The sequence below is a fragment of the Colias philodice genome, unplaced genomic scaffold (genome assembly GCF_061535455.1).
Source record: "Colias philodice isolate Cphi_HAF_F1 unplaced genomic scaffold, ilColPhil1 Martin Lab GWU primary ptg000018l_1:1-1108441, whole genome shotgun sequence".
Lineage (NCBI taxonomy): Eukaryota > Metazoa > Arthropoda > Insecta > Lepidoptera > Pieridae > Colias > Colias philodice.
Window position 1 is genome coordinate 12,419 of NW_028322190.1, and position 26,890 is coordinate 39,308.

Here is a 26,890-nt window from a genome sequence, read left to right on the forward strand (position 1 = left end):
TGCCTCCCCTATTGGGAGACTGATTAAGTCTCAGAGGAATAAACCTATAGAGTACTTGTATCGAGCGTATACAATTTACATATATTTGTTTCTCTCTATCTAAAGAAAACGTCGTATGAAAGAATGAGATAGCTATAGACTACAAGCTACGTTTCAACATAGTCATGGCACCATTTTTACTATAGGTACTTATTTAGATAGATAGAAGGTGATAGTGATGGGATGTGCTTCAATCGATAAAATCGTGAATGCATTTTGCATTTACGGTTTCGTGAAATAATAAATAATAAAAAAAACAAAATTAATCATTAATTTCAGTTGAATACATTATTTGTTTAATCCTACGAACATAATAAATGCGAAATTATGTGAGAATGGATAACTTTCTCTTTCACTGCTGAACCGATTACAATGAAATTTTGTACATACACACATAGGATAGGTTTTATACCGGAAATCCCACGTGAACGGGAACTGTGCGGGATTTTCTTTAAAAACGCGGACGAAAAGCTAGTATATTTTAAAATAAATTTTAAAACTTGAAATGTAACTAATTTAAAATAAAGATGGAAATGATGATAAAGTTAAAGGAGTGAGGAGAAAGGCACAGTCAGCATGAATTTTAACAAGTTCATAAAAGGACAGTCTTAAAGAAAACATTTTCCTTACATCCTACTAATAAATAAAGCGAAAGTTTGTGAGGATGGATGTTTGTTACTCTTTCACGCGAATACTACTAAACCGAGTACAATGAAATTTGGAAACATTACTTTTGATCCCGTAAATCCCACAGGAATGGGAACTATGCGGGTTTTTCTTTGAAAACGCATGTATATTAAGTATGTATTTCAATAGTAGTTTCTCATCTATGAGAACTGTCATTTAATCAACCGTTTAATTTTCACATAGTTACACATTTAAAGTAAATGTGTAAAAAAATTTCCAAATAAAAATTCACTCACACACAAATGTATTTATTATCTAAAGGAACAAAAAAAAACGTAAGCGTAAGATTGCACAATTCTTCTAGAGTATCCATCTTGATAACACGCAGGCTCGAAATGCAGTGAACACAATATAGCAAATTTCGACGGCGTCCAATCTACACGTCTCATGTTTTATACCCATTTTTTTATTTAGCTCTGGAAATCTAAAACAAAATGAATTTATTAATAATCTAAAAGAGAAACAACAAACTAAACAGATAAGTCAAATAAAACAACCACGTGGTATTTTTTATTTTCCTGCTGTAGAAAATTTACATCTATTATTTGCAACAACAACTACATATAAATCTGATATAAGAAACAAAATAAATAAATCAACGTTAATATGAAATAGATTTTTTGTCATAAATCGATAATATACGCTAGAGGTGTTACAACACTACGGTGGTAAACAAAATGCCAAACGTGATAATATTGTGTTGTTTTTTAAAAATTATTTAATTCTTTTGTATTCCACAACCCCATAAAGTGGGTAAATGTTACAGTTACAACATAAACTTATAAAAAAGCGCTTGATAAAACCTTCAAATAGGGTTAGAACATAAATATTTATCAATTTGCTGAAAATCACTTACCGATGGAAAGATATTTTTTCATTGTTTTCATCCAAAACTCCCATTCGACTAGTAATAGCCGATAGCTAAACATACAATAGTCATTTTAGCACACTGACAAATAAAAAGAAACACTATACACTTTATATTTTCTAAATATTTCGTTAAAAACACTTGACGCACTGAGCCCACCAGCTGGTTGGAAAACAAACTGACTGCCGGCGCGCTACGTTTAAAGACAGTGCAGATACTCTATCGCTATCTCAATCTGACTTATGCTGTTATTGACTAAGAGTAAGTAGATTAGAAAATATGTATTTTGTTCTGTCTCAATATAAGAACTCTATAGGTTTATTCCTCTGAGGATTAAGTATAAGTATTGACTTATTTATTGACTTGACTTTTTTTATTGTTGACCAATTGTAATTATTACGGACGTATTAATATTAATATTTTATTAATATTTTAAATAGTGCTAAGTTGACAATTTTTAACTATCAGTGACCTATTAATATTTTATATTTTTATTTTATATTATATTTTTATATTATTATTTTATATCTTATTTATATCTGTGATATTTATTTTAATTGTAATTATTGACAGGTATCTCCCCTATTGGGAGACCTAATAGTGTTAAGTTGACCATTCTTAACTATCAGTGACCTATTAATATTTTATATTATATTTTTATATTAATATTTTATACCTTATATTTATATCTGTGATATTAATTTTTAATTGTAATTATTGACAGGTATCTCCCCTATTGGGAGACCTAATAGTGTTAAGAATAATTATTATTGACAGGGGTTTTTTTTTTTTTTTTTTTTTTTTTTTTTTTTTTCTCCCCTAAGTCATCATGATCCACACTCCCCAGAGGCGTGCCAGTGACACGTTCACTATCTCCGAACCAGTGAAGAAGCCTGCAACACCTAAAAGTCGGACTGCAGAAGGGAAAGCCCTTCTGCTGAAAGGGAAAGCCCACCTGCGGGAGTCCCGAAATTTAAAGACTGATATAAAAGACGGGGTAATTACGGCGCTAGAAAGGATGTATGAAATAATAAAAGAGATTGAATTTGAACTCACCAATGCCAGGGCTGGTAGTGGAGGGCGTAGTGGGGACCCTATACATCCCCCCCCGCCATCCGATGCTGGTCCCAGCGTAGTTGACGACGCATTGGTGAGAAATCTGGACCTAAGTGAAGGAATGAAAGAAAGTATGAAAGAGATGATGACAAGAATGGAAGATATGAGAGTAAGCATGCGGGAGAATGAAAATAAAATGGACAAATTGAGCTCGCTTTTGGAGGGCAACATGACTGTCGCCAAAACGGCGAGTTATGCGGGCGTTGTCTCGAAGGGAGTCATAGAGAAACTCCCCGAAGCAAGAGCCCTGCATTCGGTCATGGTGTCATCCAAAGACGAACAAGAGACGGGTGATGAGGTGTTAGAAATGATCAGAAAGACTGTGGATGCAAAGGACGGATGGGTGAAAGTAGAGAGGGTAAGAAAGGTGAAGAACAGGAAGGTGGTCGTCGGCTGTGCGAATGAGGAAGAAAGAATCAAGGTGAAGGAAAGGCTGAGAAAGAATGAGGGATTAGTAGTGGAAGATGTAAAAAATAAGAGCCCTCTACTAGTCTTCAGGGATGTAATGAAATGCGAAGTTGACGATTTCGTCACAGCATTCAGTAATCAAAATGCAAGCATCCTTGAGGGCCTGAAGGGGGAAGAGAGAAAGGTAGAAGTAGCGTACGTGATGAAAGCAAGGAACCACCTCCAGAACCACGTAGTGGCCAGGGTGAGTCCACAGGTATGGAAGAGATGCACGAGTGAAGGATACGCCCATATAGGGCTAAGTAGAGTGAAAGTGATGGATCAAAGTCCGTTAGTGCAGTGCTCGCGCTGTCTTGGGTACGGGCATACGAGACGAATGTGTAGGGAGGAGAAGGAACGATGCAGCCACTGCGCCGGTCCTCACATGAAGACCGAGTGCGACAAGTGGCTGCGGGGAGAAGTGCCTCAATGCATCAACTGCATAAAGGCTAAGAAAGGCAGCGCAGAGCACAGCGCCTTTGACAGAGAGTGTACGGAAAGAAAGAGGTGGGATGCTCTGGCCAGATCGGCGGTAGCGTATTGCTAAGGTTGCCCAAGGTGAGTCCTTCCAGTACCGAATGCTGCAGGCCAATCTCCAGCGGAGCCAAATCGCCACACGGGAGCTACTGCTCGAAGCCACCAAGCGTAAGGCATGCGTAGCATTGCTGCAAGAGCCCTACGTTGGTGGGGCGAAAAGTATGAGGACATACAATGGAGTGAGGATCTTCCAGAGTGAAGGGGAAGGGGGTGGAGCAGTAAAGGCGTGTATTGTAGTACTCGACGACACACTGGATGTCGAACTACATACACGCCTTAGCAGTAACAACATCGTTGTGGCCACTCTCAGAACCAAAGCCTGGGAGATGATTGTAGTGTCCTTCTACTTCGAGCCCGATAAACCAGTGGGGCTCTACCTGGACCATCTTAGGCGGATAGGGAGAGAGCTGGGTATCCATAGGATGGTCCTGGGAGGCGATGCGAACGCAAAAAGCCCGTGGTGGGGTGGCGAAGTGGAAGACTCGCGAGGAAGAGATGTGTCTGCTGTACTGGAAGAAATGGGAATGCACATACTCAACACCGGGGACATCCCTACGTTCGATACCATCAGAGGTGGGAAAAGGTACTCTAGCTACGTGGATGTGACAGCGTGCTCCGACGATCTGCTGAACCGAGTGGACAACTGGAGGGTTGAGGAGAGTCTCACGAGCTCGGACCACAACGGCATATCCTTCGGCATCAGACAACATAAATCCACAGGCACGAACATAATACGAACTACACGCATATTTAACACACACAAGGCAAACTGGACTCAGTTTCATGAGAAACTGACCCAGCTGATGTCGGACAGACAATTAACTATACAAGACATAGACACAATACACAGCACACAACAAATAGATGACGCAATAGACAGATACACTGAAGCAATCACACAGACATGCAGAGACACAATGCCGACCAAAAAACACACACAGAAATTCACCTTGTCGTGGTGGAATGATGAGCTCGCGCAGATGAAGAAGCAGGTGGCCACGAGGAGACGCAGGATCCGAAACGCAGCACCTGATCGCAGAGACCGCGTGGTTGGATTGTACCTGGAAGAAAGAGAGATGTATGAAAAGGCAGTGAAAGAAGCGCAAGAGAAGAGTTGGAAGGAGTTTTGCCGGAAACAGGATAGGGAGGGGGTCTGGGAGGGCATCTACAGGGTGCTTAATAGAGCCACAGGGAGAGAGGAGGATCTGCCCCTTTCGAGGGGCGGTGAGACCCTCGATGCCCGGAGCTCGGCAGAACTGTTGGCGGAGACCTTCTACCCCGAGGACCAGGAAAGTGGTGAAAGTGAGGGACATCGTCGGGTGCGCGGGTGTGCGGAGTCCTTGGACACCGAACCACCGGTGGGCCCGGATGACCCTCCTTTCATCATGGAGGAGTTGAAGAGAGCCGTAAGGTCCTTCAACCCCAAGAAGGCCCCCGGGGCGGATGGACTCACGGCTGACATCTGTCAGCACGCTGTGGATTGTAACCCGGGATGGTTCCTTGCCTTGCTCAACAGATGCCTCTCTGCCGCCTACTTCCCCGCACAGTGGAAGTGGGCGACCGTGGTTATACTGCGAAAGCCGGGCAAGGAATCATATCGGGTACCGAAAGCCTATCGACCGATCGGCCTCTTACCTGTTCTCGGCAAAATCTTCGAAAAGATGCTGGTCGGCCGACTCAGGTTTTACCTGTTGCCCAAAATAAGCCCCCACCAGTATGGCTTTATGCCACAGAGGAGCACCGAGGACGCCCTCTATAGACTAGTGAACCACATCAGAAATATGAGGGAGGAGAAGAAGATTTCTGTTGTGGTATCGCTGGACATAGAGGGAGCCTTCGACAGCGCCTGGTGGCCAGCCATAAAGGTGCGGTTGGCTGAAGTTGGGTGCCCGGGGAACGTGAGGCGGGTGATCAGCAGCTACCTGAGTGAAAGGGGAGTGAAAGTTAGATATGCGGGCGTGGAAGTGAGTAGGGGGACCAGCAAGGGGTGCGTGCAGGGATCCATAGGTGGACCAATCCTGTGGAACCTCTTGCTGGACCCTCTGCTATGGATGTTAGAGGAGATGGGAGTATTCTGTCAGGCGTTCGCCGACGACATTGTGTTGGTCTTTGAGGGTGATACGGCCCTTGAAATAGAAGGAAAAGCGAACCGTGTCCTAAACGTAATAGATGAATGGGGAAAGGAAAATAAACTTAAATTTGCACCACATAAAACTTGTGCCCTCCTGTCCACGAGGAGGTTAAAATATGACGTGCCACGGCTCGCTATGGGGAATGTGGAAATAAAATATTTTTCTCAGATTAAGATATTAGGCCTAACAATAGACAGCGGCCTCACCTTTAACGCCCACGTCGGGGCTGTATGCCAAAAGGCAATAGCCCGGTATAAACTCTTGGCTAAGGCAGCCAGAGTTGGTTGGGGACTTAGCCCAGATATTATTAAGACTATTTATCTAGCTGTTATTGAACCGACTATTATGTATGCATCGGCAGCGTGGGCACCCACAGTGGAAAAGATGGGGGTCCAAAAAAGGCTGAACACCGTGCAACGGGGTTTCGCCCAAAAAATCTGCAGAGCATATCGGACCGTCTCCCTGAACTCAGCTATGCTGTTGGCTGGGATACTCCCCCTTGATCTCAGAATTCTCGAAGTCTCGAGATTATATGGGATCAAGAAGGGGGTGTCGCACCCAGCGTTGGGAGACAGGGAGGTGGAAAGAATGGCTCCGGCGATTGAGGACCCACATCCGGCAGAGCAGGAAGGGCTGGGGTTCGGGCTGGTGGACGAGGACTCGTATTCCGACGTGGCTAATAGCCACGTACATAGGATCTACACGGACGGCAGCAAGATTGAGGGTCGAGTCGGAGCCGCCCTTTCCGTATGGGAGGGGGAGGCCGAGACGAAGGCCGTCAAGCTTGCTTTGCCGCCGTATTGCACCGTCTACCAGGCCGAACTCCTAGCGCTCCAAAGAGCAGTAATTAGAGCCTGCAAGAGTGGAGTGTCGAAGGTCGGCATCTTCAGCGACTCCAGATCGGCCCTCCAGGCAGTCACACTCGGTTCCCCCCACCCCCTTGCTGTGCAAACAAGGGCGGCCCTCCGAAAAGCTGCTTCGCAGAGGCGGGAGGTCGCTCTGTTTTGGATCAAGGCGCACGCAGGGCTAAGGGGGAACGAAAGAGTGGACCAGTTAGCCAAGGAGGCCGCTCTGGGGTCGAAGAAGAAACCCGACTACGATCTGTGTCCTGTTTCATTCGTCAAGCGTATCCTGAGACAGGATACGATCGGGGAATGGGACAGGAGATATGATGTGGGGGAGACGGCTGGAGGCACGAAGCTCTTTTTCCCAAGCGCTGCTGCTGCATACAAAATAGTACGGAAAATAGACATCACACACCACACCACACAAGCACTGACTGGACACGGTGGATTCGCCTTCTACTTGAACAGATTCAAGCTGAAGGAGAATCCATCGTGCCTGTGTCAGCCCGGAGTCGACGAGACGGTTTCTCACCTGTTGCTCGAGTGTCCGATTTTTGCAAGAGATAGATATGTTATTGAGCAAAAATTGGGCATCGCGATGACGGGTGAGAATCTGCCCGCGGCCCTGGGGGACAAAATGAGGAATGAATTCCTGGAATATTGTAAGTACATTGTTGGGGTGGTAAACAAAAGAAACTGTGATAAGCTGTGATGTTAGGGTTAAGTTTTATTGTTGTGCCGTGTTAATTTGTATATTTATTTGTATTGGTTTTATTTTTATTGTAATGTTTAAATTGTTAATTTTAAAGTGACTTTTAATTATTGTATTTTATTATTATTTTGAAAATTTTATTGTATATTGTAAATTCGTATTTTAAAATTTTATTGTATTTTAATATTATGTGCCCATATTGTAAATAAAGAAAATTGTGTTTATTATTGATTAAAGAAAATAAATGTCTCTAGACTATACTCTAGAGAAAAAGCAGACAACACCCTGCGATGGCGGGTGCTTTTACAAAAAAAAAAAAAAAAAACCTAACCTAACCTAACCTAACCTAACCTAACCTAACCTAACCTAACCTAACCTAACCTAACCTAACCTAACCTAACCTAACCTAACCTAACCTAACCTAACCTAACCTAACCTAACCTAACCTAACCTAACCTAACCTAACCTAACCTAACCTAACCTAACCTAACCTAACCTAACCTAACCTAACCTAACCTAACCTAACCTAACCTAACCTAACCTAACCTAACCTAACCTAACCTAACCTAACCGTCCTTTGCATCCACAGTCTTTCTGATCATTTCTAACACCTCATCACCCGTCTCTTGTTCGTCTTTGGATGACACCATGACCGAATGCAGGGCTCTTGCTTCGGGGAGTTTCTCTATGACTCCCTTCGAGACAACGCCCGCATAGCTCGCCGTTTTGGCGACAGTCATGTTGCCCTCCAAAAGCGAGCTCAATTTGTCCATTTTATTTTCATTCTCCCGCATGCTTACTCTCATATCTTCCATTCTTGTCATCATCTCTTTCATACTTTCTTTCATTCCTTCACTTAGGTCCAGATTTCTCACCAATGCGTCGTCAACTACGCTGGGACCAGCATCGGATGGCGGGGGGGGATGTATAGGGTCCCCACTACGCCCTCCACTACCAGCCCTGGCATTGGTGAGTTCAAACTCAATCTCTTTTATTATTTCATACATCCTTTCTAGCGCCGTAATTACCCCGTCTTTTATATCAGTCTTTAAATTTCGGGACTCCCGCAGGTGGGCTTTCCCTTTCAGCAGAAGGGCTTTCCCTTCTGCAGTCCGACTTTTAGGTGTTGCAGGCTTCTTCACTGGTTCGGAGATAGTGAACGTGTCACTGGCACGCCTCTGGGGAGTGTGGATCATGATGAATTAGGGGAGAAAAAAAAAAAAAAAAAAAAAAAAAAAAAAAAAACCCCTGTCAGTAATAATTATTCTTAACGCTATTAGGTCTCCCAATAGGGGAGATACCTGTCAATAATTGCAATTAAAAATTAATATCACAGATATAAATATAAGATATAAAATATTAATATAAAAATATAATATAAAATATTAATAGGTCACTGATAGTTAAAAATGGTCAACTTAACACTATTAGGTCTCCCAATAGGGGAGATACCTGTCAATAATTACAATTAAAATAAATATCACAGATATAAATAAGATATAGAATAATAATATAAAAATATAATATAAAATAAAAATATAAAATATTAATAGGTCACTGATAGTTAAAAATTGTCAACTTAGCACTATTTAAAATATTAATAAAATATTAATATTAATACGTCCGTAATAATTACAATTGGTCAACAATAAAAAAAAAAAGTCAAGTCAATAAATGAGTCAATACTTATACTTAATCAGTCTCCCAATAGGGGAGGCACCTGTCAGTGATTACAATAAAATAAAATAAAAATGGAAATGAGCAGCAAATACTAATATGATATTAGTAATACCTAATAAGTATTATAGTCTATAGTTCAGTTAAAAAGTCAATCTATAAGTTATACGATATTATTATCGTACGGTTCGACCTACTAAGCTAGCACTAGCTTACTAAAGCTAGCTAGTCAGTACTAACCACTCAAGTCAATAATTAATAATTATTATTTTTACTTAAGACTATCAGGTCTCCCAATAGGGGAGTCGCCTGTTTATGATGAATAGAAATAAATGAATGAAAGATAATAATATTATAAATAAAATTATTATAAATAATAATATTATAAATATATATATATTTGTGTTGTGTGGTATATGGTCCCTAAGCACTCAGTATATAATAACCTTAGTCTAACAGCTACACCAAAAATGATGTAGCTGGTCTATTATATAGCTACACTTACAATAATTTACTAATGTACAAATACAGACTATTACATTAAAAAGAAAACATTCATTTGCCACCACGTGTTTCTTGTTTTCGTTTTTGTTGACTCGTGACCTACTTAGATTTTTCTCTTAAATGGGTGAAAGTAGAGAGGGTAAGAAAGGTGAAGAACAGGAAGGTGGTCGTCGGCTGTGCGAATGAGGAAGAAAGAATCAAGGTGAAGGAAAGGCTGAGAAAGAATGAGGGATTAGTAGTGGAAGATGTAAAAAATAAGAGCCCTCTACTAGTCTTCAGGGATGTAATGAAATGCGAAGTTGACGATTTCGTCACAGCATTCAGTAATCAAAATGCAAGCATCCTTGAGGGCCTGAAGGGGGAAGAGAGAAAGGTAGAAGTAGCGTACGTGATGAAAGCAAGGAACCACCTCCAGAACCACGTAGTGGCCAGGGTGAGTCCACAGGTATGGAAGAGATGCACGAGTGAAGGATACGCCCATATAGGGCTAAGTAGAGTGAAAGTGATGGATCAAAGTCCGTTAGTGCAGTGCTCGCGCTGTCTTGGGTACGGGCATACGAGACGAATGTGTAGGGAAGAGAAGGAACGATGCAGCCACTGCGCTGGTCCTCACATGAAGACCGAGTGCGACAAGTGGCTGCGGGGAGAAGTGCCTCAATGCATCAACTGCATAAAGGCTAAGAAAGGCAGCGCAGAGCACAGCGCCTTTGACAGAGAGTGTACGGAAAGAAAGAGGTGGGATGCTCTGGCCAGATCGGCGGTAGCGTATTGCTAAGGTTGCCCAAGGTGAGTCCTTCCAGTACCGAATGCTGCAGGCCAATCTCCAGCGGAGCCAAATCGCCACACGGGAGCTACTGCTCGAAGCCACCAAGCGTAAGGCATGCGTAGCATTGCTGCAAGAGCCCTACGTTGGTGGGGCGAAAAGTATGAGGACATACAATGGAGTGAGGATCTTCCAGAGCGAAGGGGAAGGGGGTGGAGCAGTAAAGGCGTGTATTGTAGTACTCGACGACACACTGGATGTCGAACTACATACACGCCTTAGCAGTAACAACATCGTTGTGGCCACTCTCAGAACCAAAGCCTGGGAGATGATTGTAGTGTCCTTCTACTTCGAGCCCGATAAACCAGTGGGGCTCTACCTGGACCATCTTAGGCGGATAGGGAGAGAGCTGGGTATCCATAGGATGGTCCTGGGAGGCGATGCGAACGCAAAAAGCCCGTGGTGGGGTGGCGAAGTGGAAGACTCGCGAGGAAGAGATGTGTCTGCTGTACTGGAAGAAATGGGAATGCACATACTCAACACCGGGGACATCCCTACGTTCGATACCATCAGAGGTGGGAAAAGGTACTCTAGCTACGTGGATGTGACAGCGTGCTCCGACGATCTGCTGAACCGAGTGGACAACTGGAGGGTTGAGGAGAGTCTCACGAGCTCGGACCACAACGGCATATCCTTCGGCATCAGACAACATAAATCCACAGGCACGAACATAATACGAACTACACGCATATTTAACACACACAAGGCAAACTGGACTCAGTTTCATGAGAAACTGACCCAGCTGATGTCAGACAGACAATTAACTATACAAGACATAGACACAATACACAGCACACAACAAATAGATGACGCAATAGACAGATACACTGAAGCAATCACACAGACATGCAGAGACACAATGCCGACCAAAAAACACACACAGAAATTCACCTTGTCGTGGTGGAATGATGAGCTCGCGCAGATGAAGAAGCAGGTGGCCACGAGGAGACGCAGGATCCGAAACGCAGCACCTGATCGCAGAGACCGCGTGGTTGGATTGTACCTGGAAGAAAGAGAGATGTATGAAAAGGCAGTGAAAGAAGCGCAAGAGAAGAGTTGGAAGGAGTTTTGCCGGAAACAGGATAGGGAGGGGGTCTGGGAGGGCATCTACAGGGTGCTTAATAGAGCCACAGGGAGAGAGGAGGATCTGCCCCTTTCGAGGGGCGGTGAGACCCTCGATGCCCGGAGCTCGGCAGAACTGTTGGCGGAGACCTTCTACCCCGGGGACCAGGAAAGTGGTGAAAGTGAGGGACATCGTCGGGTGCGCAGGTGTGCGGAGTCCTTGGACACCGAACCACCGGCGGGCCCGGATGACCCTCCTTTCATCATGGAGGAGTTGAAGAGAGCCGTAAGGTCCTTCAACCCCAAGAAGGCCCCCGGGGCGGATGGCCTCACGGCCGACATCTGTCAGCACGCTGTGGATTGTAACCCGGGATGGTTCCTTGCCTTGCTCAACAGATGCCTCTCTGCCGCCTACTTCCCCGCACAGTGGAAGTGGGCGACCGTGGTTATACTGCGAAAGCCGGGCAGGGAATCATATCGGGTACCGAAAGCCTATCGACCGATCGGCCTCTTACCTGTTCTCGGCAAAATCTTCGAAAAGATGCTGGTCGGCCGACTCAGGTTTTACCTGTTGCCCAAAATAAGCCCCCACCAGTATGGCTTTATGCCACAGAGGAGCACCGAGGACGCCCTCTATAGACTAGTGAACCACATCAGAAATATGAGGGAGGAGAAGAAGATTTCTGTTGTGGTATCGCTGGACATAGAGGGAGCCTTCGACAGCGCCTGGTGGCCAGCCATAAAGGTGCGGTTGGCTGAAGTTGGGTGCCCGGGGAACGTGAGGCGGGTGATCAGCAGCTACCTGAGTGAAAGGGGAGTGAAAGTTAGATATGCGGGCGTGGAAGTGAGTAGGGGGACCAGCAAGGGGTGCGTGCAGGGATCCATAGGTGGACCAATCCTGTGGAGCCTCTTGCTGGACCCTCTGCTATGGATGCTAGAGGAGATGAAAGTATTCTGTCAGGCGTTCGCCGACGACATTGTGTTGGTCTTTGAGGGCGACACGGCCCTTGACATTGAAATGGAAGCTAACCGTGTCTTAAATGTAATAGATGAATGGGGAAAGGAAAACAAACTAAAATTTGCACCGCATAAAACTTGTGCCCTCCTTTCCACGAGGAGATTAAAATATGACGTGCCACGGCTCGCTATGGGGAATGTGGAAATAAAATATTTTGACCATATAAAAATATTGGGCCTAACAATAGACAGCGGCCTCACCTTTAACGCCCACGTCGGGGCTGTATGCCAAAAGGCAATAGCCCGGTATAAACTCTTGGCTAAGGCAGCCAGAGTTGGTTGGGGACTTAGCCCAGATATTATTAAGACTATTTATGTAGCTGTTATTGAACCGACTATTATGTATGCATCGGCAGCGTGGGCACCCACAGTGGAAAAGATGGGGGTCCAAAAAAGGCTGAACACCGTGCAACGGGGTTTCGCCCAAAAAATCTGCAGAGCATATCGGACCGTCTCCCTGAACTCAGCTATGCTGTTGGCTGGGATACTCCCCCTTGATCTCAGAATTCTCGAAGTCTCGAGATTATATGGGATCAAGAAGGGGGTGTCGCACCCAGCGTTGGGAGACAGGGAGGTGGAAAGAATGGCTCCGGCGATTGAGGACCCACATCCGGCAGAGCAGGAAGGGCTGGGGTTCGGGCTGGTGGACGAGGACTCGTATTCCGACGTGGCTAATAGCCACGTACATAGGATCTACACGGACGGCAGCAAGATTGAGGGTCGAGTCGGAGCCGCCCTTTCCGTATGGGAGGGGGAGGCCGAGACGAAGGCCGTCAAGCTTGCTTTGCCGCCGTATTGCACCGTCTACCAGGCCGAACTCCTAGCGCTCCAAAGAGCAGTAATTAGAGCCTGCAAGAGTGGAGTGTCGAAGGTCGGCATCTTCAGCGACTCCAGATCGGCCCTCCAGGCAGTCACACTCGGTTCCCCCCACCCCCTTGCTGTGCAAACAAGGGCGGCCCTCCGAAAAGCTGCTTCGCAGAGGCGGGAGGTCGCTCTGTTTTGGATCAAGGCGCACGCAGGGCTAAGGGGGAACGAAAGAGTGGACCAGTTAGCCAAGGAGGCCGCTCTGGGGTCGAAGAAGAAACCCGACTACGATCTGTGTCCTGTTTCATTCGTCAAGCGTATCCTGAGACAGGATACGATCGGGGAATGGGACAGGAGATATGATGTGGGGGAGACGGCTGGAGGCACGAAGCTCTTTTTCCCAAGCGCTGCTGCTGCATACAAAATAGTACGGAAAATAGACATCACACACCACACCACACAAGCACTGACTGGACACGGTGGATTCGCCTTCTACTTGAACAGATTCAAGCTGAAGGAGAATCCATCGTGCCTGTGTCAGCCCGGAGTCGACGAGACGGTTTCTCACCTGTTGCTCGAGTGTCCGATTTTTGCAAGAGATAGATATGTTATTGAGCAAAAATTGGGCATCGCGATGACGGGTGAGAATCTGCCCGCGGCCCTGGGGGATGAGACGAGAACTGAATTCTTGGAGTATTGTAAATACATTGTTGGGGTGGTTAACAGACGAAACTGTGATAAGCTGTGATGTTAGGGTTAAGTTTTATTGTTGTGCCGTACTGTTTCAATTGTATTTTATTGTAATGTCTTAATTAATGTAAGTTTTAAATGTACTTTTAATTGTATTAATTTATTTTATTTTATTTTTTATTATTCTCATTACAATGTTTTTAATTAATGTAAATTTTAAATGTAATATTTAATTTTAGTATTTTATTATTAATTTGGAAATGTTATTGTAAATTGTTAAATTGTATTTTCTATTTTAAATTGTATTCATTTAGGCCTAATGTATTAATAAATAATAGTGTGGTAATTAATTGATTAAAAGCAAAACAAACATCTCTGGACAATATTCCAGAGGAAAGCACACAACACCCTGTGATGGCGGGTGCTTTTATAAAAAAAAAAAAAAAAAAAAAAAAAAAAAAAAAAAAAAACCTAACCTAACCTAACCTAACCTAACCTAACCTAACCTAACCTAACCTAACCTAACCTAACCTAACCAGGAAAGTGGTGAAAGTGAGGGACATCGTCGGGTGCGCGGGTGTGCGGAGTCCTTGGACACCGAACCACCGGCGGGCCCGGATGACCCTCCTTTCATCATGGAGGAGTTGAAGAGAGCCGTAAGGTCCTTCAACCCCAAGAAGGCCCCCGGGGCGGATGGCCTCACGGCCGACATCTGTCAGCACGCTGTGGATTGTAACCCGGGATGGTTCCTTGCCTTGCTCAACAGATGCCTCTCTGCCGCCTACTTCCCCGCACAGTGGAAGTGGGCGACCGTGGTTATACTGCGAAAGCCGGGCAAGGAATCATATCGGGTACCGAAAGCCTATCGACCGATCGGCCTCTTACCTGTTCTCGGCAAAATCTTCGAAAAGATGCTGGTCGGCCGACTCAGGTTTTACCTGTTGCCCAAAATAAGCCCCCACCAGTATGGCTTTATGCCACAGAGGAGCACCGAGGACGCCCTCTATAGACTAGTGAACCACATCAGAAATATGAGGGAAGAGAAGAAGATTTCTGTTGTGGTATCGCTGGACATAGAGGGAGCCTTCGACAGCGCCTGGTGGCCAGCCATAAAGGTGCGGTTGGCTGAAGTTGGGTGCCCGGGGAACGTGAGGCGGGTGATCAGCAGCTACCTGAGTGAAAGGGGAGTGAAAGTTAGATATGCGGGCGTGGAAGTGAGTAGGGGGACCAGCAAGGGGTGCGTGCAGGGATCCATAGGTGGACCAATCCTGTGGAACCTCTTGCTGGACCCTCTGCTATGGATGTTAGAGGAGATGGGAGTATTCTGTCAGGCGTTCGCCGACGACATAGTGTTGGTCTTTGAGGGGGATACGGCCCTTGAAATAGAAGGAAAAGCGAACCGTGTCCTAAACGTAATACACGAATGGGGTAAAGACAACAAATTAAATTTTGCACCACACAAAACTTGTGCCCTCCTTTCGACGAGGAGGTTAAAATATGACGTGCCACGGCTCGCTATGGGGAGTGTGGAAATTAAATATTTTTCACATATAAAAATACTGGGCCTTACAATTGACAGCGGCCTTACTTTCAACGCCCACGTCGGGACGGTATGCCAAAAGGCAATCGCCCGGTATAAACTCTTGGCTAGGGCAGCCAGAGTTGGTTGGGGACTTAGCCCAGATATTATTAGAACTATTTATGTAGCAGTTATCGAACCGACTATTATGTATGCATCGGCAGCGTGGGCACCCACCGTGGAAAAGATGGGGGTCCAAAAAAGGCTGAACACCGTGCAACGGGGTTTTGCCCAAAAAATCTGCAGAGCATATCGGACCGTCTCCCTGAACTCAGCTATGCTGTTGGCTGGGATACTCCCCCTTGACCTCAGAATACTCGAAGTCTCGAGATTATATGAGATCAAGAAGGGGGTGTCGCACCCAGCGTTGGGAGACAGGGAGGTGGAAAGAATGGCTCCGGCGATTGAGGACCCACATCCGGCAGAGCAGGAAGGGCTGGGGTTCGGGCTGGTGGACGAGGACTCGTATTCCGACGTGGCTAATAGCCACGTACATAGGATCTACACGGACGGCAGCAAGATTGAGGGTCGAGTCGGAGCCGCCCTTTCCGTATGGGAGGGGGAGGCCGAGACGAAGGCCGTCAAGCTTGCTTTGCCGCCGTATTGCACCGTCTACCAGGCCGAACTCCTAGCGCTCCAAAGAGCAGTAATTAGAGCCTGCAAGAGTGGAGTGGCGAAAGTCGGCATCTTCAGCGACTCCAGATCGGCCCTCCAGGCAGTCACACTCGGTTCCCCCCACCCCCTTGCTGTGCAAACAAGAGCGGCCCTCCGAAAAGCTGCTTCGCAGAGGCGGGAGGTCGCTCTGTTTTGGATCAAGGCGCACGCAGGGCTAAGGGGGAACGAAAGAGTGGACCAGTTAGCCAAGGAGGCCGCTCTGGGGTCGAAGAAGAAACCCGACTACGATCTGTGTCCTGTTTCATTCGTCAAGCGTATCCTGAGACGGGATACGATCGGGGAATGGGACAGGAGATATGATGTGGGGGAGACGGCTGGAGGCACGAAGCTCTTTTTCCCAAGCGCTGCTGCTGCATACAAAATAGTTCGGAAAATAGACATCACACACCACGCCACACAAGCACTGACTGGACACGGTGGATTCGCCTTCTACTTGAACAGATTCAAGCTGAAGGAGAATCCATCGTGCCTGTGTCAGCCCGGAGTCGACGAGACGGTTTCTCACCTGTTGCTCGAGTGTCCGATTTTTGCAAGAGATAGATATGTTATTGAGCAAAAATTGGGCATCGCGATGACGGGTGAGAATCTGCCTGCGGCCCTGGGGGATGATACGAGAACTGAATTCTTGGAATATTGTAAATACATTGTTGGGGTGGTTAACAAACGAAACTGTGATAAGCTGTGATGTTAGGGTTAAGTTTTATTGTTGTGCCGTGTTAATTTGTATATTTATTTGTATTGGTTTTTATTTTTATTGTAATGTTTAAATTGTTAATTTTAAAGTGACTTTTAATTATTGTATTTTATTATTATTTTGAAAATTTTATAGTATATTGTGAATTCGTATTTTAAAATTTTATTGTATTTTAATATTATGTGCCCATATTGTAAATAAAGAAAATTGTGTTTATTATTTGATTAAAGAAAATAAATGTCTCTAGACAATATTCTAGAGAAAAAGCAGACAACACCCTGCGATGGCGGGTGCTTTTAAAAAAAAAAAAAAAAAAAAAAAAAAAAAAAAAAAAAAAAAAAAAAAAACCTAACCTAACCTAACCTAACCTAACCTAACCTAACCTAACCTAACCTAACCTAACCTAACCTAACCTAACCTAACCTAACCTAACCTAACCTAACCTAACCTAACCTAACCTAACCTAACCTAACCTTTTTTTTTTTTTTTTTTTATAGTGGAGAATGCATTTAGGCATACCCAGAGCGCTCGGGGAAAGGGCCCTGGGTTATGTCGGACTCACACCGCAGAATGCGGCGACTACCGACTAAACTCCACTGTGTTCCGTCGCTCCGCTATATTGGCAGGGTCGCGGGTATTTGGTGTAACCGCTTCCGTAACCCTGTCAGCGGCAGCCTATTTTTTATATAGGCCCATCGCGATTAAGACCTGGCTAGTGTTCGCCAGTTCCTCCTTCCTGGGGGGCGGCGTGAACGGAACACGTCTCACGCCGCCTCACCGCACCGGACGATGGATTATGTCCCCGTTCCACCGTCCGGCACCCAACATTAGGGAAGCAAGTCGCGACCGTGTACAGCGGTCGCGACTCGGTGACTGCGCCCAATAAGACGTCGCCGCCGAATAGGATCCGCGTTGGGATCTCCCTCGCGGACCCGCTCTGCTTCCTCCTTCTGCGACATCACATCTTCACAGAATGTGATAGCCGCGCGCCACGTTCTGTCGCTGCCAACCATTGCGCGAGCTATGGAAGGCAGGGAGAGATCAGGGCCGACGACTGCGACTAGGTGAGCACGGGGCTCGGACCACGCGGGGCACACGGCGAGAGTGTGGTCTGCCGTGTCCTCCGGACTGTCACACCAATGGCAAGCCATTTGCGGCTCCCGCCTGGCGACTTTGCACAAGTACCACCCGAAACAGCCGTGTCCGGACAGCACCTGTGTCAGGCGGAAGGTAATTGCCCCATGCCGCCTGTCGCACCACTCGCGTAGGACCGGTCGGATAGCTTCGACCGTCCTCGCTCCTGCTCTGGGCCTCTCGAGCCGGCGTTCCCACTCCCTGAACCGCCGCTCGAGAGCATCAGCCCGACGTAACCTAACCTAACCTAACCTAACCTAACCTAACCTAACCTTTTTTTTTTTTTTTTTTTATAGTGGAGAATGCATTTAGGCATACCCAGAGCGCTCGGGGAAAGGGCCCTGGGTTATGTCGGACTCACACCGCAGAATGCGGCGACTACCGACTAAACTCCACTGTGTTCCGTCGCTCCGCTATATTGGCAGGGTCGCGGGTATTTGGTGTAACCGCTTCCGTAACCCTGTCAGCGGCAGCCTATTTTTTATATAGGCCCATCGCGATTAAGACCTGGCTAGTGTTCGCCAGTTCCTCCTTCCTGGGGGGCGGCGTGAACGGAACACGTCTCACGCCGCCTCACCGCACCGGACGATGGATTATGTCCCCGTTCCACCGTCCGGCACCCAACATTAGGGAAGCAAGTCGCGACCGTGTACAGCGGTCGCGACTCGGCGACTGCGCCCAATAAGACGTCGCCGCCGAATAGGATCCGCGTTGGGATCTCCCTCGCGGACCCGCTCTGCTTCCTCCTTCTGCGACATCACATCTTCACAGAATGTGATAGCCGCGCGCCACGATCTGTCGCTGCCAACCATTGCGCGAGCTATGGAAGGCAGGGAGAGATCAGGGCCGACGACTGCGACTAGGTGAGCACGGGGCTCGGACCACGCGGGGCACACGGCGAGAGTGTGGTCTGCCGTGTCCTCCGGACTGTCACACCAATGGCAAGCCATTTGCGGCTCCCGCCTGGCGACTTTGCACAAGTACCACCCGAAACAGCCGTGTCCGGACAGCACCTGTGTCAGGCGGAAGGTAATTGCCCCATGCCGCCTGTCGCACCACTCGCGTAGGACCGGTCGGATAGCTTCGACCGTCCTCGCTCCTGCGCTGGGCCTCTCGAGCCGGCGTTCCCACTCCCTGAACCGCCGCTCGAGAGCATCAGCCCTCCATTGCTGGACTTGCTCCAGATATGGATTAATTCCATGCGATCTGGACGCGGTGACGCGGCGATAAACGTCCGCCAGCATCTCGGCATCCAGGTCCCACGGGGGCGTCCCAGCCATGACACACGCGGCCTCGAAGGACACTGTGCGATATGCCCTCACGACTCTGAGCGCCATGACCCGCTGCGGTCTACGCAAGTATGGTCTGTTACGGACGCTCAAAGAGTCGGCCCAAATGGGCGAACCTAACCTAACCTAACCTAACCTAACCTAACCTAACCTAACCTAACCTAACCTAACCTAACCTAACTCTAGAATTCTATAGAATTGTTCCTGACTTCTTTCTATACGACGTAATTTCTTAAAAGCTAGTAAAATTTCTATACGTCAGGAATATTTCTATACGTCGGGAAAATTTCTTAAACCTAGCAAAGTTTCTATACGTCAGGAAAATTTGTATACGTCAGGAAAAATTTATATATGTCAGGAAAATTTCTTTACGTAAGGAAAAATTCTAATAGCCACGAAAATTTGAGGGAAACGTGAGGAAAATTTCCGGAAAATTATAAGGAAAATTTGTATTAGTCAGGAAAATGTTTATAAGCCAGGAAAATTTTTTTAAGCCAGGAAAATTTCTATACGCCAGGAAAATTTCTATAAGCCAGAAAAATGTCTATACGTCATGAAAATTTGTATAAGTCAGGAAAAAATGTTTATAAGCCAGGAAAATTTCTCTTTGCCGCAAAAATTTGTATAAGTCGGGAACAATTCTATAAGCCACGAAAATTTCTATACGTCAGGAAAATTTCTATACGTCGGGAAAATTTCTTAAAGCTAGCAAAATTTCTATACGTCAGGAAAATTTGTATAAGTCAGGAAAAATTTATAATATAAGCCAGGAAAATTTCTATACAGTTCTAAACAAAAGTTCTATAAGCCACGAAAATTTATATACGTGAGGAAAATTTCTTTACGTCGGGAAAATTTCTTAAAGCTAGCATAATTTCCATACGTCAGGAAAATTTCTTTACGTCGGGAAAATTTCTTAAAGCTAGTAAAATTTCTATACGTCAGGAAAATTTGTATAAGTCTGGAAAATTTCTATACGTCACGAAAAGTTCTATAAGCCACGAAAATTTCTATATGCGAGGAAAATTTCCGCAAAATAAGGAATATTTGTATAAGCCAGGAAAATGTTTATAAGCTAGGAAAATTTCTATACGCCAGGAAAATTTCTATACGTCGGGAAAATTTATATAAGCCAGGAAAATGTTTATAGCAGTTTTAATTCTACTAATATTATAAATGCGAAAGTTTGTGAGGATGTGGGTGTGTGTGTGTAGTATGTGTGTGTGCATATAGAAGGTAACTTGGATTAACACAAAGGGGGTTTTATCCTGGAAATCCCACGGGAACGGGAACTATGCGGGTTTTCCTTTGAAAACGCGGGCGAAGCCGCCGGCGGAAATCTAGTAATTAATAATGCGCTTAGATGGATAAAATTAATTAATATTACTTGAGTATGGTGAATAGATGGCGGTAATTTATTTATAGTATATTCTGTATCGCACTATAATTATTGTTTTTCCTCGAGTCGATAATATATTGACAGGTGAGTGTAGCTCTGAAATTGAATATAGGGTTGGTTCTTTGCAAGGGCGTCGCCCCCTAGAGCTTCTAAAAAAGTTGAAAATTTTGATCGCTCTCCACACACGACGTGTACGGTAGAGTGATCGTTTAGCAGCCTCAGGAGACTAAAAACCTGGCTGAGAAGCACTATGAGTGAAAATCGCCTCAATGGTCTGGCCATGATGAGTGTGCACCGAAAACTTAAACATGGAAACTTACAAGATTTTAATAATAAAGTGGTCGAGAAGTTTACAATGAATCCCCGAAAATTATGTTTTAGGTAAAACCTAATATAAACAAACAACGACCACTATAATATTAAAATCTGGTAATTAAAAAAAATATGATGTACGCTGTACATTTATTCAAATTCAAACTCCTTTTTATTCTATTTTTCTTATAAATGTTATTATAACTTATTTACTAGTTTTTTATTGCATAGTCAGGAGCTCGTGTTCGTGTAGCTTTACACATTGGACTCTGTAGTCTGTACTGTCACAGAATATATACAGGATAGAGCATGTTAAACCAAACGGAAAACTTTTTTTATGTGATTTTATTTTTTTTACGGGCTCTTGAAGTTGTGAACATACTGGGTAATTTTATATTTCTTGGCATTTAAATTTCTTGAGTTCGGAACTTGAAGATCCGATGCCAACACAACTGGGCTGGTTCTTTGGTTCTATGTACTTCGTTCTTAGATATAACTATTATTCTTATAATAAATGTAACTTTCAATCTTATTTTTTTTAACACGCCGTTCTCTTCGTACTCGCAGTCAATTAATACTGGCTCTCAATTCCACTCTATTTTCATTTTTATTTTGCGTACCTAGCGAGTTTCTTGATAAAAATCAAATATTAAATGAATGATTTGCGCTAGAGTTACAATCGCGTTATCGGTATCAGGATATCATTGAAACCATGAGGGGCGTTCCCGGCTCTCGTTACGGACCGGCCTGGGCGCATGCCGGCGCCAGTGCGCACACCGCCATGCTGCTGCTCGCGTGCCTTCTCGCCGCTGTGGCACCAGCGCGCTGCGCCGACTGCGTTATCGACAACATCACTCCCGACCTCTCCTGGGAAGCTACGCTTTTCAAAGACTTGAAAACGAAATGCGCTTACACTCGATATAAAGCTCCTAGCTCCGGAAACGCAACCATCGTTTCACTGAAATTTATACTGAAAAACTTTTTCTTCGATGCTGGAGAGGAATCCTTAAGTATCTACTCCTGGATGTTCATGGACTGGCTCGATCCGCGGTTAACATGGAATCCGAAGGACTACGGCGGCATTGATAGATCAAAAGTTTTCGCCTCGACTATTTGGACTCCAATGCTAAAACTACGAAACTCAAAAGACGCGTTCGAGGTTCCCTTCAGCTTCATGATGCACTCCGGGTGTCACGTCGGCAGCGAGGGAAGAGTCATGTGCGTGATGAGGATGATGCACGAGATCGCCTGCGCCACCAAGCTGAGTGACTGGCCCTACGACACGCAAACTTGTAGATTCGAATTCAGCAAAAAAGACGCTCTCGAAAATAAATTTTCCTTCACGTTCGGAGGGACGAGAGGCGTCAGAATGTGGGGCGCGGAGTATGGTCAAGGTTGGAATATCATAGAATACGAGCAAGGTGAAAACGACGCCAAGGCCGACGCGCAGATCTACTTCGTGTTGACGCTAGAACGGCAGGCGTGGGGACTGGGCGCGCTGGCCGTGGTTCCGACGCTGGCACTCAGCGCGCTCACGCTGGCGGTGGCACTGCTGGACGCGCGTGCCCCCTCTCGGGCGCCGCTCGCCTTGCTGAGCGAGCTCGGACACTTCACCGTCTTACAGATTGTCAACTTCAGTATTCCACAGCACAGTCGTGATTCGCCCACTATTTTAAAATACCTGCAGTGTTCGCTTTTCATAACCACCGTGTCAATTATAGTGACATTCGCTCTGAATCATCTGTCAAAGAGATCGCGCGCTCCACCGATGTGGGTCGCGCAGCTGAACGCGCGCGCTCTAGGCTCACAATTGGGGCGCGTCTTGCAGCCGGCGGCGCCGGCGCGGGACTCTGTCGCCGAGGCGGTGTCAAAGCGATACCGAAGAGAATGGATAGATTTTTCCAGTTTGTGTAATTGTGTTTTCTTCATCAGTGTTGCAGTTACTTACTGTGTTTTGTACTTTACATATATTCCTCAACCGCCATCCCTTTTTTAATTTAATCTGTTTAACAAAATGTAGATAATATATTATAGTACAGTCCCCAATTGAATTAAAATTCATTTCCGTGGGACCTATCTCCGCCGTACGAACTACTGATATCCTAAGTGGATCAGCATGTTTTTCTGAACACAAAAAGTGCGGTAGTCAAGTCCTAGGGGTATGGGGGAGCAAAGATGGCCGTCAGGCCATTCTATTGTGTAATATGTAGATTCTATTGTGTAATATGTAGTCGTTATAATATGTAGATAACTACTGAACCGATTTACATAAAAAGGGTGTCAATTTAAAGATAATGAAATAAACATTATTTGATTCCTAAAGTTCAGTAATGTAAAACTAGCACCAACTGAAATATTTTCAAAAAGCAACATTTTATGAAATAATATTTTTGAAGTGAAAACTTCTTTAGCGGCGTTGAGCACTTTTTCTGTAATGGGTATAAAATCTTAAACTCGCGTCAGGACACGTGACCTGATCGAAAAAGCGTAAGACGGATACCATTCCAAAATATCAAACATGCTCAACGTTAATAATCAAGTTATCACTTCTGCCGGCACTCCCGGAGTGCAACCCGTCTTTTTTGACGTGACAACGTCTTATAATTCGATAGAGCCGGCTGCACGCACGAAAAAACATGACTCATGCGGCGTTACCCCGCTCTGAGGCGTTCCATAGGCTTGAAGTGCAAGCGAGAGCGCGGAACGAGCGACAAAGAAGCACAATCGGACCTTGTCACGTTCAACTATCGTCAGTAAACCGATTTTACAGACAACCAATTTTTTTTACACAGCTTTTCGCCAGCGGCTCCGCCCGCGTAGTATAAGAAACACACGCATAGTTCCCGTTTCTGTGGGATTTCCGGGATAAAACCTATCCTATGTCCTTCCCCACGTCTCAAGGTATCTCTGTTCTAAATTTGAATTACAAAAATAATAATTAAAATTAAATCCACACACATTGAGATAATATTACTACGTATGGAGGAGACACCACGAACAAAATCTGTGCGCCATTTTTTTGCTCTAAGTTTTAAAAATTATTATCTAGTTAGGTACTTACCGATGAAAGTTATTCCTTTGCACTTTTCCGTATTATTTGTATTATTTGTGCATTATCGTAACACACACGAAGGCATATTTGATGCGTTTCACTTTAAAACCATTAAAGAAAACCGCTCAACATACGCCACATGGCGTATGTTGAGTGGAACATAAGTGGTGTAGGCGGTGTCGTCTCCATATTAATATTATCTCAATGTCCACACAGTACTTTTTGAGTTTAGCCCGGACTTAAATAAAGACAAACAGACAAAAATTTAAAAACTATAAATAATTTGTAATAATGTAGTAATAATTTCAGTTTTTGTAATAATTTTGGCTTCGGTTGTAGATCACGCCCCAAGTATTCTTTTAAATAAATAATATTCAATGTACAATTTTGACTTTCCTACGATTTAATTAGGTATATGTAACAAGTATTCTTTTAAATAAATATACAATGTACAGTTTTGACTTTCTTATGATTTTTTTAGTTATAATATTTATGTAATGATAATTTCAAGATGATTCATGACCACTTTTTCCGGTCTCATATTTCGTTAGCCAGACTCTAATATCCTGTGCTAATATCAAATAAGTATACAAAAAAAAATTAGGTGCCAGTCTCTTTGATCAAGGCCAGTCTTTATTTATTTAGTTCACAGATTAAGTATGTTGAGTTTAGTAGTCAACTAAATTTTAACTTGTTACACGTCTTGATCGTGCTGACGCCTGACAGGTGACAAATGACATTTACAATTTACAATAACAATCGGCCGTCAGCGCCCAGCGGAACGGCGGGTTGGACTTGGGAACAGAATAATTGGGAATTATAATGATGTAAAATAATAAAGTTCAAACTATAGAATGTGATAATAATATATACTGATTGTAATCAAAGGTATCGTTAAAAAAACACCATTAAAATAGTCTAAAGAAACTTAAACATAAATAAACAATAAGTAATTTTAAACAGGTGGGTAGGTTTCCATCGATGTTTATCCCAATAAATTTGCGAATATGTTATTTTTTTTTTTGCGCATACTTTATCGACCTCCTTTTTTAGTTGGTTAAAACAACCAACTAAAAAAGGGGTCCATAGCGATCATGGCCCTCAGTTGACCTTCTGTGTTGTCTTTTAGCTTAAGGTATACTTACAACAGTACAACTTCTCTTTATCTCTATTTTGCTGCATTGATAAATTATAAAATAAAATAATTTATATACAATAATCAAGTGACTTATGAACTTATATAAATAAATAAAATAATTCATTTATTTCAGGCCGCTTAGCCCATATAGTATTAGTAAAATCTTATAATGCACGAAGAAAATTTGGCAAACGGGCAACTCAGGAGTGAAAACCTCGAGATACATAATTCAGGAAGGAACAGTAAAAGGCCTGATAAAAGTATAGTTTTAGATAAGCAAAACATTGAAGATGTAGACAAAGAGAAAGATGCCAATGCAAGTTTAAGTGCAGCGCAGCGTGCACGCGCAGAGCACAACCGGCAGCGCGCCAAGGCCCTGCGTGAGGCACTGCTCATCAAGCAACCTCTGTTAGTATATAATGAGGATTAATAGAGTAACCTTTCATAGTATGTTGTATTTGTATAGCTAACAATAGAAACAATAATACAGGAGCCTATAAGTGCTAACAGACCTTATAATATACATGATAATTCATAATTGTATTAATTCGTCTTCTTTCGTTCGTTTTGTCGCGATTCAACTGATACAGCTACCGTGCGAATAGCATGCACATGTAGATCTTGACCACGACTACTTGCGCAAGTGGCCTGTGTCTTGCTCCAGTTAAATGCACCATGTATAACTCAAACTGTTTGTGTAACATGACCATAAAAGATATTCAGGTTTTAATTGTAACTTTTTTTTAAGAAACAAATTAAGTGAAAACTGTATTTCACGAGCAATTGACTCTGGTGGTGGCTTCCTGATAGAGGAGACGGAGGAAGAACCCTTGCGGCCTGTACCCGCACCTGCACCTATCGTGCACCACACTGAGCAGCCTCACTGTCTAGAGTGCGAGCGGCCCTTCCCCCAGTCGTACCTCTTCGATACATTTGATTACAGCGTGTGTGATGAATGCAGGTAGGTTCCTTCATCAAGTTATCAACTAATATGTATTTGAAAAAACAATGTCAATTCGCACCATAAGTTGAAATATAAATTTAAACATTTCTAACATTTTCAGGGACGACGACGATAAACACGCGCTCATCACGAGAACCGAAGCTAAAAGCGAGTTTCTACTGAAGGACTGCGATCTAGACGCGCGGCCGCCCCCGCTGCGGTGCGTGCGGCGCCGCAACCCGCACCGCGCGCGCTTCGCCGAGATGCGGCTGTACCTGCGCGCGCAGGTGGAGGCGCGCGCGCGGGAGGTGTGGGGCGCGCCCGAGCGGCTGCAGGCCGAGCGCGCGGGGCGGGACGCGCGCCGCGAGCGCGCCGCGGCCACGGCGCAGCGCCGCCGCCTGCGCGCGCTGCGCATGGACGTGCGCTCCAGCCTGTACGACCGCACGCGCGACCTGCACGAGCACGCCTACGGGCCCGAGCGCTACGACGCCGACCGCGACGTGTACGAGCGCTCCTGCGCCTGCGGCCACGTGCAGACGTATGAGAAAATGTAGCACTTAATAAGTCTATTGAAAGTGATGAGTGGATTTATAACGCGCAACGGGACAAAAGGAAAAGAAACAACAAAACTGATATATTGTGATTTTAACTTTAAGTATTTGTGTGAATGAACTTATAACTTCTTACTTGTCCCCAAATAGATTCTTACTTTATC

At 44.9% G+C, this 26,890-nt stretch overlaps 3 protein-coding genes across 4 annotated transcripts; all 3 read left to right on the forward strand.

Moving 5' to 3' along the window:
* Positions 1 to 2,386: 2,386 nt before the first annotated feature.
* Positions 2,387 to 3,704, forward strand: LOC149474819 (uncharacterized). The gene has a single exon (XM_089714063.1). It carries the CDS (start codon positions 2,424 to 2,426, stop codon positions 3,702 to 3,704), a length of 1,281 nt encoding a protein of 426 aa, XP_089570189.1. The 5' UTR covers positions 2,387 to 2,423.
* An 18,081-nt stretch (positions 3,705 to 21,785) lies between these two features.
* Positions 21,786 to 24,541, forward strand: LOC149474820 (neuronal acetylcholine receptor subunit alpha-2-like). The gene is made up of 2 exons (XM_089714073.1): positions 21,786 to 23,241; positions 23,274 to 24,541. Exon 1 carries the CDS (start codon positions 21,824 to 21,826, stop codon positions 23,036 to 23,038), a length of 1,215 nt encoding a protein of 404 aa, XP_089570199.1. The 5' UTR covers positions 21,786 to 21,823; the 3' UTR covers positions 23,039 to 23,241; positions 23,274 to 24,541.
* Positions 24,542 to 24,844: 303 nt separating this feature from the next.
* On the forward strand, positions 24,845 to 26,890 carry Xpac (DNA repair protein complementing XP-A cells homolog Xpac). Of its 2 annotated transcripts, none has more exons than XM_089714070.1 (4): positions 24,845 to 25,057; positions 25,366 to 25,640; positions 25,981 to 26,193; positions 26,297 to 26,890. In XM_089714070.1, exons 2-4 carry the CDS (start codon positions 25,402 to 25,404, stop codon positions 26,727 to 26,729), a joined length of 885 nt encoding a protein of 294 aa, XP_089570196.1. In that variant the 5' UTR covers positions 24,845 to 25,057; positions 25,366 to 25,401; the 3' UTR covers positions 26,730 to 26,890. The 2 variants fall into 2 exon arrangements, with proteins under 2 accessions (XP_089570196.1, XP_089570198.1); XM_089714072.1 differs by having other exon boundaries at positions 24,851 to 24,982.

Bases quoted from the DNA above. Each gene is read 5' to 3' on its own strand.
- LOC149474819 (XM_089714063.1), top strand. From the start codon at position 2,424: ATGATCCACACTCCCCAGAGGCGTGCCAGTGACACGTTCACTATCTCC.
- LOC149474820 (XM_089714073.1), top strand. From the start codon at position 21,824: ATGCTGCTGCTCGCGTGCCTTCTCGCCGCTGTGGCACCAGCGCGCTGC.
- Xpac (XM_089714070.1), top strand. From the start codon at position 25,402: ATGCACGAAGAAAATTTGGCAAACGGGCAACTCAGGAGTGAAAACCTC. The intron at 25,641-25,980 runs GTTAGTATATAA...CTTTTTTTTAAG, and splicing joins CTGCTCATCAAGCAACCTCT to AAACAAATTAAGTGAAAACT. The intron at 26,194-26,296 runs GTAGGTTCCTTC...TAACATTTTCAG, and splicing joins AGCGTGTGTGATGAATGCAG to GGACGACGACGATAAACACG.